This window comes from Bombus fervidus, chromosome 9 (assembly GCF_041682495.2).
Source record: "Bombus fervidus isolate BK054 chromosome 9, iyBomFerv1, whole genome shotgun sequence".
NCBI classification, from domain to species: domain Eukaryota; kingdom Metazoa; phylum Arthropoda; class Insecta; order Hymenoptera; family Apidae; genus Bombus; species Bombus fervidus.
Window position 1 is genome coordinate 7446295 of NC_091525.1, and position 22032 is coordinate 7468326.

A 22032-nucleotide genomic window follows, 5' to 3' on the forward strand; every position below is an offset into this window, starting at 1 on the left:
CATTCTTGAAAGGTCTCTTTTGATATTTGAACATATTCTAATATTTGATATTTATGTAATTTTGTTATACAGTACATTTTTTAAATTAATAAAAGAATATTCTCATAAAACAAAAAGAATTTATTTCCACAGCAGTTTATCTCCGATAGACGAACATTATACATCTTATCCTTAAGATTGCTTATAATTACCAGTGCTTAATACTTAATCCATCGATCTTATTCGAAACAAAGTTAGTCGAATCCGCTGCCCGGTTAATACAATTTTCCTATCAGCGTCCTTCTCGAATCTATCCCTCTTTAGCGATATTCGTGTTTGGTGGAGAGCCACAGAGGATAACGGTGGTGCTGACGATCGTCGTCAAGAAGAAAACGCAAAGTAACGCTCGATCACTGACTAATGCGACTTGTTTCCAATCTAATTCCATTCGTTCGCGACGGTCTTGTTCCGCCAGACGCTTCTCATTCCTGTCGATCGTCGCGTGCACTCTTCCCAGGACACGCAACCATTGCGCTTCAAGGCTCTCTTTACCAAGATCTGCATCAGATTTCTTTTTAAGTTATAGAGATTAACCTGATAGAATTTGATATATCTTTACAAATAAAACTCACCTAAACTAGGACTGCTGCTGTTACTTTCCTCTCTTCTAGTTACGAACTTGGGCGACGATTGCGACTGGGCCAGTTCCGGTTTGCAGTGTAATGGACAATTGTTTTTTCTTCTGGCAGGCTCGACAGGGTCCTGATGCAAATTGTGTACAGGAGAATTTTATCTGAATCCATCGAAGGATGAAGATCAACTACATAAAGTTCATATAGTAGGAGTTTTTTGATTCTTTCTACTAGTTGTGATTTTTCCTGTACATATACACTGTATCCTTTGAGCCATTTCTAACCGAATCGTATTCTTCTATCGTCAGAAGATTTATGAAATTTAAAGAAAATATGAAAAAATCAGTATTACATAATATGCGTGATTTCTCAGTCAAATATGATAACAATTTTCTTCTCTCTGTTATCCTGTACATCGTATTGTACTAATAAAATATGTGCCGAGTAAATTATTTAGAAATAATTTATTTCTCAAATACGATTTTAGAATTTTCTTAAAATTGTTTAGTAAATAACATTACCTCCGTATAAATTTATTTATTATTTTATTTAGCGTGCTCAATCCTGACTCAGAAAAACCAAGTTCTGCTATATCGTTCACAAAAACGTCGAAGAAAAGCAATATCTAAGTATTTTCACTACGAGTACATCTTACCGATCTCTTTTCCTCCTGGAAATTAAGGAACACTATCCTGGCGAGCTTGTCCAAGACCAACGATCGAACGATACCAGGCACTCTGGTACCTTGAACGCCACGATGATGAAGATTCAAGGTAACTACCGCTAATCCCGAAGCGAAGGATACCAGGCATATGCTGACTCCGTAATAAAGACCTGAACATGATAATATAATTAATGACTGAGCGGATATAATAAATTAATCATTAAACCAAACTAGTTGTCGCTCCATGGAGCGTCACGTGTTTCTGTATAAATTAATTGTCTAACAAGCTTCCAATTACGGAGTTACGCGTTGTACGTAGCCGACTCTTTCATACTATGCTTTTGCAACGGGGTAAACGTGATTCTATTGCGCTTCGCATTGGCATCGCAGGACTTTCAAAGAGGACGCTTGGGAGTTTTCAATCAAACTCGGTTACACTGACAATGTTGATACCATTAGCGATCATTGTTCAATGTTTACGCAAATCCTATGGAGACAGACTGAATATGAGGCAGGGCGAAAATATGAAGATTGAAAGTTACTTTTTCTACGGCATTTAGAAAAATAATGTCCCGCAACGAAATCAAACCACAAAAATATCAGCCTCTGGTATCGTCGCTATTAAACACATACGTATATCTGTTATTTCAAATAGTAATTTTTATTTCCATTTCAAATACATTTGGTCAAGACAAATTTAACCCTGCTTCGATCCTCGAATTTTTATATTCCAATTTTCTTTCATTATCGCCTTTTATATTAGCAAATAAAAAATATTTGTAATATTTCAAGATATACGATATAAAATTAAAGCGTGGAATTACGCATACCAATGGGATTTTTTCATATTTTGTGCAAGCTGAAGATATTTTATGTTATATTTTAATGATAGAAAAATACAATTGACTCGAAAATGACCGAAAGGATGCAGCAGGGTTAAACGATCTATGCTCAACAGCTTCGTTTCCATTTACCCCAAGATAATTATCGTTCATTAAAGGCACTCACTTATCAACGGTGTTTTCTCCGTGGGCGGCAGTGTCTCGCGAATAGTCATTAGGAAGACTGTCATGGAGAGAAGCGCCGAAATCCCGAGGGTGACCTTTTCCCCCGATTCAGACGGCACGTAGAATACCAACAGGGCTGGACAAGCGGAAAACGGAATTAAAAAAGAAGTTAGAGCTCCGCCAGTGGTATTTTTCGTCATAGAATATCGAACAGAGGCCATTCTTAAGATCACTACGAGCGCCAAACTTTTTCCACCATTGTCAAGGGAGGAAATAAAAAAAAGAGGGTCGAGGAAAAGTCCCGCATAAATTTCTCCCATCGAGTAGTGGACGACTCGAGATCCATTGTTAACCGGCTGTAATCGTGTTCGTTTCCTTACAAAGATTCAAATACCTTTGCCATGGGGAAGAATAATTTTTCCATAGATTAAAAAAATTGTGACTTGGAGCGTCAACCTATCGTACGGTGGCTTTACGATTCGAGCGTTTTAATGAAATTTCCTCTCCAGATTCGATAAGGACGCTTGACCCTCTTACGGATAGGTGCTGCATTCTGCCTGAATAATATGTATCGTCGTGATATTGCAAATTACTCTCATCCTCTCAAAGAGATTGTCACTAGAACAATCAGTTTTTATTACATACCTGTAAACAATTAAAACACAGTCGCGTCTCGTTACAGTGCTAATGAATTTTCAAAATCCTCTATATCATATAATACAATATATTATTAATTATATTATACAATATATTAAGTAGATGTTCAAGTTTCCAATTAGCCAATCAAAATGAACTTCTCAATAAACTCATTCGATCTTATGAATGATACTCCACATAGCTGCAGATGCGGGTGCCAATTTTTTTCCTTTAAACATCCAATAATAAATTTTACATACGTTCTTACCATGTAGTTGCAAGAAAAAGAGGATTGTAATGATTTCGACAGTTTCAGTGTTAATTAATCTTAATAATTGTAGGATGAAACGTGAAACATAAAGCAGATGAAGGATGCTCACCGACACTGTTGATGAGTATGCACGGAAGGATCAAGTTGAAGACGTAAAATGTCGGTCGTCGTCGCAGTCGTATCTCGTAAGTAATATCTGGATACGGTTCCAGGCAGCAGGAGTAGTACTCGGTGTTTTTTCTCGCAGAGAACTCAAGCAGGTCGAATTCGCCGTTTGCTTGGTAATTGCTCACGTCTCCCTCTTCGCTTTGCCTCTCCAGCTCCAGCTGCATAAACAACATTCTACGTTTTAGTTCTCCAACAACAACAACACGATCCAAGTGCACACACCGTGCACAAGCGCAAGAAACTGTATTTTACTCTTGGCATCTTGGCAACGAACAATTATCTCCCTCGAGGGTGGGAATAGATCCTAGAAGCTAGATTAGAAGCGTTAAAGCGTCAACTCGAATTAAATCCAACGGAACAGAACGGAGCTTCTGCGATTACGTGTCAGTATATTTCGAGCGGACAATCGGTAGACAGGTGCTGGATACGGCAAAAACGAACCGACGCAACGCGACGCAGTGAAATTATATTCGACGCGATGGGGATGGTTCTATTGCGAAGTGGAACTATATATTTGCAAAAGAGAAATTTCGAAGCGGAAGGATCAAATTTTTTGTACCTTTCCCTTTATTCCTGTTCACTGTGCTTCTGCGGATAAAAAGAGAAATTGTACGAGGTGTTTGAGGGTTAAACAACCGAACAATGTCAGTATATTCTATTGGCTTGGTCAAGCAACAAACGTTATATAAACACGAGTCATTAATACTTTAACAAAATGTTAAAAGTAAGAATTAAACCGACTTAATAAAAACCGATTTATCTTCGTTAACTTTTAACCCTTTAAAGACTGTCACAGGTGAAAATCCACAACAGCATTTTCGATATTGTCATTGACATTATTGCATAATAATATAGCGAGTGTGTCGTTACAGGATTAACAGGTTGATGATCAATTTAAATGGTTTTCTCCGGATAATGGGGTAAAGGCCTAAGAAGGAACGTATTTCCAGCGTTTTAGATTGCAAAAACGTAGCGACACGCAAAATGTATTCAATGACGAGGGTGAGGGGGCAGATAGGAAATGGGAAAACTCTGTGAAAGGATGAGTTCGGGCGTCGAGGTTCGCCGATACGGAGAAACGGCTCGCATTGAATTCTTCTCGCATTTCGGATTAAGCTGTTCGATTTGCCCGAGCCATTTTTGCGACATCCCGAACCGGCATTTTCGATTTGTCGCTGTTAAGCGCCTCTGGACTTTTGAAAAGATCGAACCTATTCTGATCTTGTTGGAAAATCTGTCAAATTTCCCAACGTTGCTTTTGTTCCACCATTTTCCTACAAATAAATCAGAAAAATGTTTGAAGAACATAGGTCTATCCATTCTCATCTATTTTCTTCTCTTCGCCATTTTATTCTTTTCTCTTCCCGTCTCTTCCTTGCTTTCTTCTTCTTCTGTTCATCTTCTTGCCCTTTTGTCCTCGTCCTCTTCTTTCTATTCTTTTCTTTCCACCCTCTTTCGTTCTTCCCTTCTCCTCCTTTTTCTTTCAATTTCTTTCTCTTTTAATCCCATCTTATCCTTATCTCTCATTCGTCCCCTACTCTTCTCTTCGTCCTCCCCTTTTACTTCCTCCCTTACCTTCTTTTTCAATCCCTTTCTTCCTTCCTTCCTCCTACTTTTCAGCAGTAGCTCGTCTATATGCAAGCTCGATTAACGCCTTTGCAGTTACGTTGAGCTTTTAATCCGGTAGGAAGCCACAAAATATTCAGATCTTTAGGACGAGACGCGTATAAAGGGAAAAGTGATCAGATGACACGGCAAATTAAATCTGATACTTTTTTTTTAAAGAGGAAAACCTGAAACGCGGCTCCCTCAAATTGATAATCACGAAAGATTTTTAGAACAGAGATGTTGGACATCAATGTCAAGTGTCAAGGTTTCGGTCAAACTGATCGCCTGCGCCACCTCTCTAACACAGCGTGGATATTTTTATCGTCCAACGGATGGTCCTCCGGACGATATATCACTTTCTCATCTGCATACCGTCCCAAGAGAGGAACTGCGTGAAATTGAGGGCAATACAGTCGAGAATCTGGCCGATGCAGATCGCACACGTTGTCCGGTATTTCTTAAATGCTTCACCAGGTATACACATTTTACGCGTGAATTTACATATAAAAGTGTCTTAAGGAAGAAGAGTTTTCAATTGCAAAAAAGTGCGATGGAAGAAGCGATGAAAAATTTACTAGCACACCAGTAACAAGTGTTTCGTCCTCATTAAAACAGGGAAATGATCTCGAAGAGTACAATAGAGTAATCGTAGAATCGACAAAGATTCGAGTGCAATGTACGAGGATAAATATGTTCAAAGAAACAAGAATCTCGATCATAGAACATACTAAAGTGATTGAATAATTAGCGTGGCCGCGACACGTGTTTCAGTCCCGTTTAAAAGGAAGAATTCATACAGAGTAAGAGAAAAGCGCTGAGACCACAGTAGAGGAATTTTACAAGACTTGAATACAATGTACATGAATAAACGCGTACAAAAAGAAAGAATCTCGATCACAGAACATTCGAAAATGATCAAAAAATGTACAAGCCTGCCCATGACACGTGTTTCGTTCTCGCTAAAAGAAAAAAGAAGAATCTATAGAATGTAAGAAAAAAGTGTGGAGAATACAGTAGGGTAATTTTAGAATCGATGAAGATTTGAATAAAATATACGAGGACGAACGTGTTGGTTGCTCGTGGGTGTCAGCACGCGTTCATAACCCCGCACAGCTTTTGCTCGAGTTAATTGCGTGGAAAACTGCATTCCGCCTTCTATCGGCTGAATCCACGGCCTCGAGACTGCCCAATGCCTTCAATATCGCCGTCTCTAATTTTTGGCCAGCCATTGCCTGAAATTCCTTCGTTTCTTTCAAGATTCCGTGAAAGGCAAAAATTTAATATTATGAAGTAATACAGAAGCAGAGGGATTTCCAGGTGGATGAAGAAATAAACGAAAGGAGCTATAGAGATTTGATCTTACTTGGTATCCATCGTACGTCCAAGAGGCCCATTTCAGGACGCATCGTTGCTCGTCGAAAGGGAAGAACTCTACGTTGATGTCGCAGCTGCTGCGAAATATTCCATGGCTTAACCACACCACTTGCCCTGTGTGGCTGACTATCACGTTCGTATTGATGACTGCCGAGCTGTATTGTGGATCGGCGCTATAAACAAAACCAAAGGATATAGGCTAGTGACGGATGGAAGAAATCAGCGCGCCCCTGCTGCTGCCAATCAATACCAAAACTTCTATTTTGTAATATAACGCTTGACTGGCCAGAGAAAATTGTACCGGTAGGAGCCCATTTATTCAAACTTATTGGGAGATAAACAATATTGATGTAACTAGAGCTCATATAATAGCAAGTCATTGATTCTGCCTACTATTTCTGATTCTTTGTTCCTATATATGACAACGGTTAAATAAATGCTGTCAATGGGAAAAGTTCATTTAATTTTAATCTAATAAATCAAATAATTTAATTTAACAGGTCTTTTGACCTTTTAAGGATACTCATCTGTAGTACGAAATTTAAAGGAGAAGGATAACGATAAAGAAACACGATTTAATAGAAAACGGAAGAAACAAACGCAAAAGTACCAAGCAATGATATCAGATATAGAAATTACGTTAATGCAACGTTATTGAGAAACGTACATAAAGCAACATATACATTAATTGTGATGTTTCCATGTTGTTGATCTTGTTAAGATATAAAGCATATATTAAAATGATGGATACTTTCTAGAAACTCGTTATGTCAATCAAAGACTCAAAAAGATATTTTCATGATACAAAAGAAGATTAGACTTTATCATAGTGTTGTTGATGCTTAGAGTTTCTTCGAATTTCGATTCTTCGATGCAACTCAAAATCATACGATCTACGTGAAGGAATAAATAACGAGAAGAAGAATATTCAACAAATTCTTAGCAGCAATAGCCTCTTTGTAAGATGTACAAATATTTTTGTAAGTAACTGTGTATGGTACACGTGTTCGTCTGTCACCGAGATTCCAACATTCATAATTTTCTTAAATCTAGTACCATCGTAACTATTGCAAAAATGAACTGTATCTTACATGACATTCTGCGAGAGAATTCGCTTACTTGTTGTACAGAATCGTGTCCGGTCTCCAGACACGGTTGTAAGGAACGCGGATCACTTGAATTCCAGCGAATTCCGAGGCGTTCCATTTCAGGTGATGGTCCGTCCAGGTTTGTGTCAACCAACAGTTGGTCGTCAGTATCTGGTTCTTCTCGTCCTGTGACAAAAATCACCGAAAGAAAAAAAAAAAAAGAGGTAACCGCGATGTAAAAGTAAAATTGGTCGTCATATGCGAAAAGCAAGAATCTGTTGCTAACTAGCCAAAAAGATACGGCGGGTGAAAGATGTCTTTTGCTAGATGTAAGAGAGACAAATCTTTGAAAGTTTCCATCCAGCTCTGGCGCGTTCTTCGAGTAATTTGTCTTGGGTATTTCCGACTGCCCAGCCTTGACTATCTCCCACGAGATTTCCAAGCTTCTTCCTCGAATTCGAAGTCTGCAGCATCGTCATTATGAATACGGAAAGAAATATATGCATGATAATGATTATAAATTCGTACAAAGACCCATAATCAAACGTCGTTTCAATATATGAATATTTTTGCAATAATAACAAAGAAGTTGAGATTAGTCTCATTTAAAATTAACGTTGAAGTAAAATCTCTTTTGTGCCGTTTCTGACCCGTGACGAATAAATTTCTATCGAGAAACGCTTCGATCTGCTGAAAAGTAACTGACAAATGGCCATCAATTCTTTCTTTTTTTATTTTAATTAATCATGGAAACAAATACGGTATATGATTTTTGTACGATTTTTCATGGATTTCTGCTATCTGGTGCAGATAAAAGGAAATGGTCGCTGCGCCTCGTTATTGATTTGAATATTCGAAATATTTGATCAATTTGTGCGAGTCACTGTATTTCCCGGTCTAAATGGCCGCGCACCGCCGGAATGCCGATACTGCTGCCGAAGTCGAAGTTAATACGGGTTTCAGCCCGACCTGAATTTCTCATTTTTCAACATGTCGAAGGAACAAGCAACGTCCATGCACGAATCGCTTGGCAATTGCCCGCTTTGTACACGTTTTTACGATTTCCAGATTATCTCGGTTTTCACGCGACTGCATAATATTTCCGCCACCATCAAAACCAGAGTACGAATTTTCTTCGCGTTTAGCATGCTCGAGAAATCGCGGCCGAAAATTCTCGTTAAGCGCGAGAACATTGAATTTCTTGAGAAATCGGAAAAATTGACTACCTCGAAGAGAAAGCTCGTGGAACAGCGTATCGTTTGAAAAATCACTTCTATATCGAGTTCTGGAAATTTATCATCAAGAATAAATATGGTACTGTGCAAAAGTCACATCAATGACGACAATTAATCACTCTTCTAACCCTGCTGCGATTCTCAATTTTTCAATCTAGCAATCTTTCGATCGAAAACAGTTTTATTCAGGCGCTCAGTGCGGATGACTCCAGACGATGATCTGGTCGCTCAACGTATCAACAAAAAAGAAAAAATTTTTTTTTAACAGCCCTCGACTTGGGATCTGTGTTAACGTATTAATGTTTCAAGAAAATCTCTTCAGTGTGTTACATTGAAGTTCGGTACTCACCACGTCGATTATGTGATGAAGAGAAAGGCCAAAGACAACCGACAGGGGTTGGGAGAAATTTTTAGCTGGTCGTACACCGGCGTCGTACCCATCGAGCAAATACTTTGTCAGTCTGTATTCGTGTTCATCCCCAAAACCTGTAAAACCAAGCATGCACGGAATTCGTCCAATATTCATGGAAATTAAATTTCGTATATCGTAATATACATCACACCGTCCTGCCAGTAATGGATTTTCTTTATCGGCATAGATTTTCTATGAATTCGTTTTCGTTACTCTTGTTTCTTTCTGGTTTAATGCACGCTACTGCCATTCCTAAGTATTTGGAACCAGTCGTTATTGCAAATATATAAAATATAGTTCAAATAAAATTCTTTAATCCCAGTTTCACCTTTGATCTTATTTCAGAAAAATATAGTTAACAGATTATCGATGAAAGAACAAATTGTAATTTCACTGTAAATCATAAATTGAATTATTAAATTTATTATAAATTATACCTTGTCGAACAATCGAAAGATAGGGAAACATTTAACCGATTTTGTCTTCGGATGAACAGTTTATATTATAATTGGAGTTCATGGCGAGTATCATTTCACAAACTCTATCTCTTCTCTAATCACGAATCGAATTCCTTTCTTTACATCAAGGATGTCCATTATAGCGTTTCCTATCCGTAGGTGGAAGCGTTCGTTTCATCAAGGTGGCCATTGTGTCTTGAAACGCGGGAAGCCTTCTCGTAGATCAGCTAAGGTAGCTAATCTACCGTTCATTTCATCTTTTCTCAATGTTCAGCAGGCGTTGCCTTCAAAACTCAATTAGATAAGAGATGTCTCGCTGAAGACAATAGTATACTAACCAAACAGAATTCGCTAATAGTCGTCAGTTTAATTAACAAGGAATATAATCCTCCAAATCTTCTACGATCTTCCAAAGATTTGCTAAATCTGAGAAAGACGAGTTAATTCATCACACGAGTTCCTAATCTCGTGGATATAACTAATCTTTTTATTTACAGATCTGCTATTCTTCAATGAGTCGCACTATTAATTTTGCTACAAATAAATTATATCGTATTTACATTTGAAGAACATAGAGGAGAAGAAGGTAACGAGTCGTGTTTCGTGTCTCTTACAAAAAATAAAAAAATTTCAAATACAGCGTCGTCCCACAGACAAAATTCTTTTTTTTTTTTTTTTATTTTGAAGTTAAACATTGGATTCTCTCATTTTTTGAATAATTAAAAATCGATTGTCATAACGTTAGTCAGGACTTAAAAAGATTTCGTAGCTTTATCACCCATTATGAAAGAAGTCGATCTTTTAATGAACTTCTCTACTGTAACGAAAGAAGAGCAAATTTTTAATAAATGAGTTGGTTAACAGGTTAAAACTACAGCATCCTCTTCCTCCCGCGTAACATTAAAAAGTTTGCGCTTTAACGTTTCGCTCTCTCCGCAAATTTTCGATTCCAATCGAGAACTCTTGGACAAGAGTAGCTGTCCGAGTCTTTGAGAGGTGTAAGGTCACGCGAGTAACACACGGTTCAGGGAATTTCCTCCCCAACCCTCTTATTTCCGATCGTTAAATGGACGTCACATATCGCGGTATAGCCTCCCCGCGATGTGGAGGCGTTTCTCTGTCCAGAATCATTTAACGGTCCACCTTACGATCGTTTTCAACAGACTATTATATTTGCCAAAAAACCTATTCATTAGAAAAATCTCTTTTCGATAGTTTTTCCTATGGATTTCTTTGCCTCTCAACTCGTACATCTTATTAGCTCATTAAAAGACACAAGTTCATTACAGAGCTGATCGAGTGAAAAGTAAAGGGATCTAATTTTAACGTGGCCAAGTTTTGCCTGCGCTATAATTGAAGCGCGCGTAACGAAAATGACCTTTGTTCATTTTACGAACTCTCTGGTTCTTTTTACACTCTTGCACAACTAATTTACCAACTAATAGTATCATTAAACTGATAAGTTACAAGTTATAAATTACGCAAATTTTTTTACGATGTTATATTATAGTTTCTATAGTAATTGGATAATCATATAATTTAGAATTTGCTTGGTAACAGAAATTTTCTTGTAATATTTCGCTTGTTCCATTGTCAAACTTGTTAGTATTACAAATAGACTGCGGATTTTTAAATGAAACCTAGAAAACAGAGATTTCGTTTATTCCATAAAATATTATAACAAGTACTTTGGATATTTCACATTATTATATTCTTGCGTATTATATGTATTCTATATATATTGTATATTTAATAATAATACAGTAATTGCAATTATAAATATAATTATAATTAAAATATGGTAATATTTCTGTACTTTTTCAATTTCCCACGTATAGAAATACATGAAAATCCGCAATCTAATTATAAGGTTTCCCGATACGGGTAAACTCTCATTAGTAATATTTAATTGGGTTGTGCAAGATAGACAGCCTTCGCTTTTTGCACATTTTGCGAATATCCGTAATTTCCAAGAGAAATTGAGCGCATCGAAGCGTCGTGTCGCAAAAGAACATCGAGTGCTCTCGAACACGTTTTTCAACATTTAAAGACATTTAGGAAGAAGAGGGAAAAAGGATCGCGAGAATCCGCTTTTTCCTTCACAACGAAAATTCTATTCAGCATCACGTTGGTCTTCGACGGTGCGGTGGTAAATCCGCGCATTCGGAACAATCAGCGCGCGAATTTTTCCAAGCCCGGAAAATTCGACTTGCTGTGCGAACCGAGCACTCTTTTTTCCTTCTACATACCCTACAATATATTTCGTTTTCTATGTCGTAATTCACTAAAAAATTTCTGTTTGATACACTTTGATGATTTTTGCTTGGTTCTACTCGATTCATTTGTGCGCTTTTAATTTAAAGATTTCTTTTTCCTTTTTATATATATCAGCTCAAGTGCGTTTAAGCACAATACAGCGATCTGCGTTAATATTTGAGCACTATGGCATTGGAGAGATAACAGGAAACACGAAGTTTATTTATTTAGCACTATCCTTATAAGGCCCAGTTTCAAAATTTAATTTGGAGCTGTACATTCATTGTTATTTCTTTTCTTCATCTAACTTTATGTAAATCCTTACGTTATCTGATTAATCAATTTCTCACTTTTTGGTTGATATAAAAATTTACATAAAGTTAGACGAACAAAAGAAATAACAATAAATGCAAACTTTTAAATTAAATTTTGAAACCGGTCATTTAACCGGGCCTGGTAAGATTAGTGTTAATGGATATAGGGTTTTAGCGAAATTGAACATCGCTATTTGCGTAATGAGTAAGTTACATTATGTATATGCAATATATATGAAATATATTTCATATATAAATATACATATTTATCTATTATACATTCTATTTATATGTATCATACATTCTACATTACATATATGTATATATTTTACACAAAATTAATATAATTTACTCATTGTCCAAATAGTTTCGCATGTCAAACTTCGCCATTACTTCATCTATTAACTTGTCAAGCACAAAACTACGTTGATTAAATAAATAAAGTTTATGTTTCTATTAACCATATACATATTTATCTATTATACATTCTATTTATATGTATCATACATTCTACATTACATATATGTATATATTTTACACAAAATTAATATAATTTACTCATTGTCTTGCATAGTTTTGCATGTCAAACTTCGCCATTACTTCATCTATTAACTTGTCAAGCACAAAACTACGTTGATTAAATAAATAAAGTTTATGTTTCTATTAACCATAGAATACATATTTTAATATATTAAAATATAGTTCATTCGGTAACACTATATACTTAAACACCAAGATGTTCAAATATTAGCTAACATTAGGTAAGTCACTTTGCTTAGTAAATTGATCAGAACGTGTTGTGCAAGTATAATGAGAAGAAAGTACAAAGTATATGATAATATAGCATAGTTTCAGAATATATACGTTGTAATTGATACCTTACATATATTTTGGATAGATCTCGTCATGTTTGCTGAACGTTTAAGAGGTTGATTGAATCCTAACGATACTTGTGCCAATAATAAAAGTTTATATAAGAAATAAAGGAACTGGAGTACGCTTGTATTCATATTTAAAGCAGTGATACGAAACGAGGGAAGAGAGGAGGAGAAGAAGAGCAAAGGGAATATTGAAAGAAGGTTTCCCGATAAAGCCGGACGCTCGAGGATTCAATTTGATACCGTCGAGTGTCCGCGAATTACCGTGCAATCCAGGATACACCGGTGGAAAAACTCGGAATCGAGCATCGATATACGATCGATGCCGGAAAATGCGCGACACGCTCTTCATTCTCGCGTAGCATGCGAGCAGCGATTCTTTCATACGAACGAGACGAGGGCGACGAGAGTCCTCGAAAGACTCTACGACTACAAAATGAGAAAAATCCTTCGCACTTTTAACAAAATACCCGAGCAACGACGTCGAAGATCCTTCGATATTCCCGAACGAATATAATTTCTATCGGCGTTCCCTCTTCCTTGCTTTTACCGTAGGGAAATTTCGATGGAAAAATATTTTATTTTCTTGTACCGTAAGTGGAAACGATATTGCGCGATTGTATCAGCGTAGAGTTAAAATTTATGATCGTTTCGAATATTGAAACTTAGACAATGCAATTTGAAATATTTTTAGGAAAGTAAAGAGCAAGTGCATGTAATAAATATTCTAATATTGAATACATACACGAATTCTTTATAATCTATGTAACCTATAAGTAAAATCATTCTTGAAGTAATTCGAGGATTCGCTGAAAACTTTTCAATTTTGTCTCCTTCTTTCATAAACACCTTAATATAGGGATTGGACAAAGTAATGGATACACCTCCTATATATTATGTGTATATATATATATATATATATATATATAATGTAAGTACTGGGAGTGGAAAAAATAATGGAAACACCCCTTATATGATACACACACACACACACACACACACACACACACACACACACACACACACACACACACACACACACACACACACACACACACACACACACACACACACACACACACACACACACACACACACACAAAACATATAGGAGGTGTATGTATATAACACCCCTTATATGATATATATGATATATCATATAAGGGGTGTTTCCATTATTTTTTCCACTCCCAGTACTTACATAATATATCTCTATCTGCCCCTAATTATCTCACCTTCCATATACATATATTTGTATACAGCATCGTCTTGGCTATTATATCGTTCTATACTGGAGGACTTTTTATACCGAAAAATTTATCCTGTAAAGAAGTAAACAAACCAGTAAGTATGCTGCGTGCAAATATCCTAAGGTACGTACGAAAACCCGAAACAGCCTCACCGTAGAGACCATCTTATTTCCCTTTCCGTAAGACAAAACTTTCTCAGCTCTCGCGTTATCAAAAATTCCAACTTCCCCTAAGGAAGTAAAATCGGAAAGTGCAAACTTACCGCGGAGTCGTTAGCGAGCAATTACCTCGATCCTTGATACGTACTTCTCGTCGTTTCGGTTCCACTTCCGGTCGCAACTAATAGAGATAGCGTGGTAAACAAACAGATCGATCTGCTTGGTGGGAACGTTACGAAGGAGTCGGATTTCCGGGGGGTGGCGATATGCAAATCTCGATGTTCCGATTAGGAATTAGCAACGGCGGAGACGGAACGATTACAAGCGTTCACACGAATGGCTAACGCAAACTTTTGATAACGAAGTTCAGCTTAGCATTACCTAATGCTTAAAGATTGTCTGGCAACTTAGCTAAGCTTGCTCTGGAACGTCCAAAGACAAACTCGACCGCGGTTTCAATGAGTACTCCCCGTTCTTACACTTCTTTATGCGTTTAATGGGTCGTCTTCATCCCGCGGCGCAAGCTACACGTATGCAAATCGTAGATTTATTCCGACCGTGGTTTCACACATAAAAGTTATGTTAGCCCGCCAACACATTTGCATCGTACACAGAGTTTTGCATTCGCCCTTTCGACGATGTGCCTTAATCCGATGCTTTGGTTTACCGCCATAATATCAAGAATACCTCGAGTATATTGTTCGCTATCAGACAACAACGAACAACTCGTGACACCTACATAAACTATATCTATACCAGAGGCACTTGTGGTACTAAACGACACCATTGGCCTTAGAATTCTTCGGTGGTTGAACGTAGGCCAGCTCCAGATCGTTTATTTTTGTGAAAAGAAGTCAAAGCGTTCCTCCAGATATCTGCAACTCGCAGGAAGTTACGAGACCATTTGTTATTTGCATCCTAACGAGAAAACGCTTCGCTCGTTCCACGCGATAACAAAACAAACATCTCGAATTGAATAGCGACATCGCGTTTTCCCTAAGTTTCCCTACGTCACGAAAGAAAAATCTACGTAGTGAATGGAATACTTTTCGAGGGAATGCTTCGGTATCCAAAGTTTGGCGCAGCTATCTCGAGCATCCAATGAAATATTCACGAACTCGAGTCTATTTTCCGTAAATAGAATACCGTGTATTCGCAACAAGATGAGATAAAACAAATTTCAGAGTGATCGAACGAGTCCGAACGACGAAGCAAGACACGGCCGAGAAGATGGAAATTGGCCGGTGAAATCGAATTCGAGCGACGATAAACATTTTGGCGAGCTCCGTTTAGAGGCGAGCGGGAAAATTTTCGAAAACAGGAACTCGTTTATAAATCAATCGACGCTTGGAAAATTTGTACTCGGAAAATCTTATAGGCGGAGGCAATTCGGTTATCGGTACAGATAGAAGGAATTGGCCTTAATCACAAGGCCGGTGTCCTTAATCGGTGTTTTCCTTTCGACGTTAACTACGCATCGAGATTGAATCTCGTATGCAAACGAGATTATGGACTTTCCATTCGGATCTATTTGTTCTCTCTAAGATAATCTTGTCTGGTAATCTATTTTCATATTTGATTGAGAAAAAAATTGAGAAGATTATAAAGAAGTAATAAAAAGAATCGCTTTTTTTTATCGTATGCAACATAGATGTTTGAAACTTAAGAAGAGAAAGTTCAACTTTGAAGAAAGTTCTACAAAAACGATATTTACACAAAGTAGATCGTGCCATTCGAAAAGGCTATATCAACGTTTTATTAGCAATAACTCAATTCCTTTGTGTCTCCTTTAAAACTTTTAGAAACACTCGACGAAAATAAGAGACATCTACATTAAATACTCAAAGACACACGAACATTTAATTCATAATAATGCAATTTTTTTTTTAGAACTCGATTAAGTCAACAAACGAATAAGATCTAGGTGAAATTTTAGTTAGATATTCGTAAAATTTTGATTGAATTCTCGTGAAATTTCAAAAGAAAACAAGCGTGAAAACTGAATGTAGAGAAAGAAAGAAAAGAGGAACGACTTACCGTTCCCGAAAATGATGGCCAGAACTCCGTAATGAAAGAACAGGACCAAAGGCGACATGGAATTGATAGACCACTTAAACGCGAGACCGCCTGTCCTCGACTGATGTCCGATGCTTTTCAACCACCGTGCAATTTCGACCCTGAATCCCGCGCTACCCCTACCACCGCCACGTCCATTCCCAAGGAAATTCGCGCAGGCGTTTCAAACAATGCAGACACGAATGTTAAACAAACTGACTGCTTGTACAAGGTTGGAACCATTCTGGTGTTTCATGCGTTCGCGGTCGATCCTCCAAAGAGCAGCTCCACTTCCGTCGATTACAAATTTCGTTCGATTAGTAGACCGCAATTAACCGCTATGATGAAATTAAGCGGAGCTTTCGTCGCTCCAAATTGCACAGACATTCTCTTCCTCGTTATCTATGACCAATTCAAGCTCGAGATTAGTTCTGTGGTATTGTTGTAAGAATTAGAATGAAATGAAATTTTTCTTCGAGTTTATATTAATCCTACTGCGTTCTTTGAAATTTTTAAGATAATCGTGTATTTTTATAGTTAACAAACTTTTTAACTGTTACAAGATATTATTACAAGACAATCACATTTATGCTATTATGGGTGAAACTTCATCCCCGATACATCATTTTTGATTTATTTTAGATATTAACAAAATCGAAGGAAGCAATAAAACGTTTTATTATTATTCAATATCAGATGAATAAAATAAACAAATTATTGCCCACCTTTGTTCAGTACTGTACGTTCTTAAAACGTTAACAATCCTTTTACTTATTAGGACAAAAATGAATAACACAATTGAAGCAAAAATGGATACATTGGGATATAAAAATTCGAGGACCGCGGTAGGATTAAAGTATTGAAAATTAAAATACCTTTCTTTTCTACCTCGATATTCTATAGGTGATAGTTTGAGGAAAGAATATTGTTGGAACCTGGCAATTTAAAACGAGATGTCCACGCTCTTTTGTTATCCACTGATTCTCACATGTCACTTTGGCACGCTTTCCAAATTGACAAGTAAACCTATCGTTTCAGGACATATCGCATTTTAATCTGTGAATTCGATCGTTGCAACGATATCGTGAAAAATTTCTTGTTGCACTCTTTCGACGCGTCGCTCCAAGTGTCTTTCGTAAGCAAGAGTTTGATGCGATGACAAGGTGTCCTTTTAGTGTCTGAAAGATGGATATAAAGAGAAGTCAATGTTCGAAGTGTGACGGAGATGTCACAATAGTTGATACTGGACGCTATTCCAAGTATTCCTCAAAATCTCCCAAAACCTTCAAAATGTTGAATACTCCCGGAAGCAAAACTAAGCAAGAACCGGGCGAGGTTTCCGTGAAATCAGTGGAAACCAACTATGTAACGCAAATCGTGTCCAGTGGTATTCGACCAGACAACGTTTACGAGGTTTAAATAATTAAGATTAAAATTAAATTAAATCAATAATACATTTTTAACACAACTGCTATCAATTCATCAAGGACTAATGTTATATTAACGTAATATTTTATTTATATTTTTTGATTAATTGGTGAATAGGAAAAATATTTACACATATTAATAAAGTAATATGTGAATTATTTACGTTTTCTAATGATGTAACTTTATGCATCATTCTACTATGGGTTCCTTAATGGATTAATGAAATTAAATCAATGATGCATTTATTTATCATTATCCTTATATATATGATATAGACGAAAATACTATTGGGACCAGAGGTAGATCTGTCCTCTATTAAAATAACCGTAAAAGGGAACAATCTCCGCATAAACATGATCAAGCCTTTGGAAGAGCAATTAACAAAACAGTTACCAGATATCAGCGAAAGATCAATTTTTGGCAACTTAATCAAGAGAATGATGAAGCATTGCGAGAATTTACTAATACCGGAAGGTATCGACAACGCGAAAGTTCGAGCCGTTGTGGACAACGTAAACGGGATGCTCATTCTCACGGCTCCTCCTGCGATAAAACCGAGCAAATAGATTGAGCAAGATTGAGAAGCAGATTTAAATATTTTAGCTTTCTCTTATGAAGCTATTTGCAATCAAAGTGACAAGTTCGATAAGATAAAAGACGAGCGTACGATGTCAAGACTCTTATCAACTTCATCCAATTGACTCGTGAAAATGATTTGGATCAAATCACAAATTTTGTAATTGTTATACAAGTTTTTTTTTATATAAGTTTGGATGATTATTATGGATAAACTAACGCACCATTATCAAGAAAACGCAGTCACCTTAAAACAAAATGATTATATGAATTTTGAAATGATGATGAATGGACGTAAAATGAGCTTTACCTTTGAGAAAATTCCGAATTTTTATGTCATTGATCATAAAGAATATTATGCTGTACATCAATTTTAAATTAAATAATTCATTTGGAGGAATTGGTTAATATGGCGTTGCGTATTTACAGGCAGAAATGAAGACGGAGGGATTAAAAATAGGAACAGCTACTTTGGCGACTGAGAATATGTTAAACATAAAATTGCATAGTTCAGAAGAATTATCGAATGTTAGGAATATAAACTTCTTAATACCGCCTGAAGCAAATGCGAAGGAAGTGTCGATCGAAATATGTAACAACAAAATTTTTTTGCGAGCTCCTGTTAAAAAGAAACATATATAATAATATCGTGTGTACTTATATGTTTTATAATATTATATTACTTGTATGCTTTTACTTAAACAAATAAAAGTGCGTCAAAGGTAGGAAATATAGTTACATCAATTACAAAGCTGATCTTCCTGTAGTTGTTTCCCATATTTTATTCAATGCAAATGAAGTTCATGGATGAACAACAAACGTTGATAAAAATTTATAACGTTTTAAAAAGTGTATCTTTTTGTTCGGGGTGAGTTTTTGCAATGGCTCTTTGAATTCGTCTTGAAATTATCCTAGCTGTCGGCTTCATAATAGGACGTCCTTTAAAACCCACGGGTCTCTGATTTTTCTCTTCCTTCAATTTCAAAATTTGTTTCGCGCGTCTTGCTCGGAGTAATTTACTCTTTACGGCAGGTGTAGTCTTTGGGAGCTTGATCTGTAAATGTGAAATATTTTCGTTAGAATCTGTATGCATTAAACGAATATTATTCAATTTAACGTTAAACTTACTCCACGCTTCTCTGCTAGAGCAAGATCTTTCTGTTCTTGACGTTTCTTTGCTGTCAAAATTGCTGCACGTTTCAGAACAGCTGCATATGGATTGAGACGCAACATAGCACGCGTGTTGGTCAATGGGTTCAATTTCTTGACGCTACGGACCACCTTCTTCCTACAAGTTCAAGATTAATCTTGAGCAAATACATCGTAAGTGACATAATTATAAAATATTTATAAGCACTAAACATCAGAAATGGTTAAAAATTATAATCACTGTCAGTCAGTAACACGGACCATAAAATTCATCATGAATAAGATATGTATTCGTTGAAAATGTATAATAAAACGTAAATCTACATGCCTTGGTGCCCTCAGAACTTTACGAATTTCATGCGATTTCAGGAGTCTCGACAAATCCGTGTTCGCCATTTTCGGGTAAGGGAGATTATAATCCGCCTTAAGTTGGGATTCTTTGCGCCAAGTTCCGTAAAGAGCATCCAACTTCTCAAAGGCACATTTTGTCCAGATTACAAAACGTCCAACGTGGCCACCAGGTGCCAATTTAAGCAAGTTCATTTTGTTAATATTCATAAGGTCAATACCGGGAATGTTACGGAATGCCTTACGAATACCCTAAAAATATATGATCAAGACGAATATTAGCATTTTAATTTTGAAAAAATAATTAACTATCATTTTTTAGTTATTTGTATACCTGATCTTGACCATATACAATCAGAGGTCCACGTCGTTGAATGCGTCTGCGGTTACGCATTTTACCTTTGCCAGCACGGAAACGTTGAGACTTGTAAACCTATTAATAAAACGAAAGTATATTAGTTTCATCTAAATCAATATATTTTAATTGAATCTGTTCGATTAAAAATACCCCATCCTAGCAATTAATTCAGCTAGTCTAGAACGCCAATAATAACCGTATTTATTTAGCACCTGATAGGAGCACCTAAATTAAAATGGTTTTAACGAAGATACGGACATTCTACGGTGCAAAGATACAATTTTTGAAAGTATACTTACTTTTTGAATATCATTCCATGCCTTGATACGTCTTAGAAAGATAACAGCTTGTTTAGTCTTGTTATACTCCTGAATTTTGTCGGATACTACTAATGGAAATTCTGGAACTTCCTGAATCATATGACCTAAACATAAAAAAGAAATAGTATATATATTATCCTTTTCAAAGCAAACTACATATATTAGAACATTTACATAAATCAGCATAAAGCTATTAAAATAATCAACATCATTTCAGCAACACGGACCAAAGCTATTCATCGTTAAAATATTGCATATAAAGTAGGATTTATTACTACATCTCAGAGAATGCTATTTACCCTTAGATTGTACAAGAGCTGGGACACCAGATGCAGCAATAGCAGAAACAAGAGCGTATCTTTTCTGGTTAACATTAATTCGACGATGCCAGCGTCTCCATGGCTTCGTTGGAGCAAACATGCGTCCACCTCTACACATGTTACCGAAAGCACCCTGGCCAGAGCGGTGAGTACCACCACCACGTACACGAGGTATACGTGCTACAGCACGTCCAGTACCCCATGACTCAGCAGAGGTTTGATGACCTAACAAAACAAACCAACATTTAATAATTGCAAATTAGTTCTTGAAAAGATAAAAAAAAAGGCGAGTATAAAACAGTGTATACTCACCAGCTTCCTTGGATACACAATATGGCTGTCTACTATTCTTAGAGACTTGCTGGTGAACAAAATTCACGATATCGGGCCGAATAGGTGCTTTAAACACAGCCGGCAGGGAAATCGTTTCGCCTGACGATTCATTCTTATCGGTGTATACCGTAATAAGCGGTCGCGCCGTTGATAACGACTAAAAAATAAAAACAAAAATCAGAATGAAATACTAATCTACGTACAGCTATCGATAAATTTAAGATTAATTCTGAAAAAAAAAAGAGGAAAGTAAAGTAAAAAATTTCATGTTCTGATAGAATTATAAAAGATTTCTATTGACGGCACATGGCGAACTAAAAGATGGGAATCACGCATATTCAATGTAAACATATCTATATGTCGTAAAACTGCTTTATTCTACTGAATAGAATATTGCAAAAGAAAATATATGATGTCAGTAAAGTTACATTTAAACATATATCAAAACCAAGCCATGCAAATTTGTACGTTACAAGTCATTACACGTGGCCAACTATGAACTGTGTACAAGCTTTAATTCAAGATCAAATTCTTGGGAATTATTGCAAAATATAACAATAAAATTATACCTTTAAATATTAACCTTTAATGAATTCCAAATAAAATGCAGAATTTCTTACCATTTCGCGTTCTTTTCATAACTTTTCACGCATCAGACAAACTAACCACGCAGCTCGTACGCCTTACCTCGTCGTAATGGAAGAAGGACGCGAGTGGAAATTACGTGCCAAATTCGCGCATGCTCAGAATTCAACAA

At 36.6% G+C, this 22032-nt stretch overlaps 3 protein-coding genes across 4 annotated transcripts; 1 reads left to right on the forward strand and 2 right to left on the reverse strand.

Annotated features, from left to right (window-relative positions):
- Positions 1-99: 99 nt before the first annotated feature.
- Positions 100-17269, reverse strand: LOC139990855 (neuronal acetylcholine receptor subunit alpha-10). The gene is given in 10 exon segments (XM_072010420.1): positions 100-537; positions 612-741; positions 1267-1445; positions 2284-2418; positions 3299-3515; positions 6329-6512; positions 7459-7613; positions 9012-9148; positions 16426-16590; positions 16593-17269. Coding segments are annotated over 10 exon segments (1644 nt in total). The 5' UTR covers positions 16687-17269; the 3' UTR covers positions 100-289.
- Positions 17270-17477: 208 nt separating this feature from the next.
- Positions 17478-19057, forward strand: LOC139990863 (uncharacterized). The gene is made up of 2 exons (XM_072010440.1): positions 17478-17856; positions 18147-19057. Exons 1-2 carry the CDS (start codon positions 17629-17631, stop codon positions 18435-18437), a joined length of 519 nt encoding a protein of 172 aa, XP_071866541.1. The 5' UTR covers positions 17478-17628; the 3' UTR covers positions 18438-19057.
- Positions 19058-19217: 160 nt separating this feature from the next.
- Rpl4 (ribosomal protein L4) lies at positions 19218-21981 on the reverse strand. Of its 2 annotated transcripts, none has more exons than XM_072010423.1 (8): positions 21896-21981; positions 21255-21432; positions 20922-21167; positions 20602-20726; positions 20279-20377; positions 19925-20196; positions 19576-19735; positions 19218-19501 (listed from the first exon to the last, which is right to left on the reverse strand). In XM_072010423.1, the coding sequence occupies exons 1-8, from the start codon at positions 21896-21898 to the stop codon at positions 19280-19282; spliced, it is 1305 nt and encodes a 434-aa protein (XP_071866524.1). In that variant the 5' UTR covers positions 21899-21981; the 3' UTR covers positions 19218-19279. The 2 variants fall into 2 exon arrangements, with proteins under 2 accessions (XP_071866524.1, XP_071866523.1); XM_072010422.1 differs by having other exon boundaries at positions 19576-19731; positions 19921-20196; positions 21896-21980.
- Between the last annotated feature and the right edge of the window lie 51 nt (positions 21982-22032).

Bases quoted from the DNA above. Each gene is read 5' to 3' on its own strand.
- LOC139990863 (XM_072010440.1), top strand. From the start codon at position 17,629: ATGGATATAAAGAGAAGTCAATGTTCGAAGTGTGACGGAGATGTCACA. The intron at 17,857-18,146 runs GTTTAAATAATT...TATATGATATAG, and splicing joins GACCAGACAACGTTTACGAG to ACGAAAATACTATTGGGACC.
- Rpl4 (XM_072010423.1), bottom strand. The intron at 20,727-20,921 runs GTAAATAGCATT...TTTTATGTTTAG, and splicing joins AGCTCTTGTACAATCTAAGG to GTCATATGATTCAGGAAGTT. The intron at 20,197-20,278 runs GTATACAAATAA...ATATATTTTTAG, and splicing joins TTGTATATGGTCAAGATCAG to GGTATTCGTAAGGCATTCCG.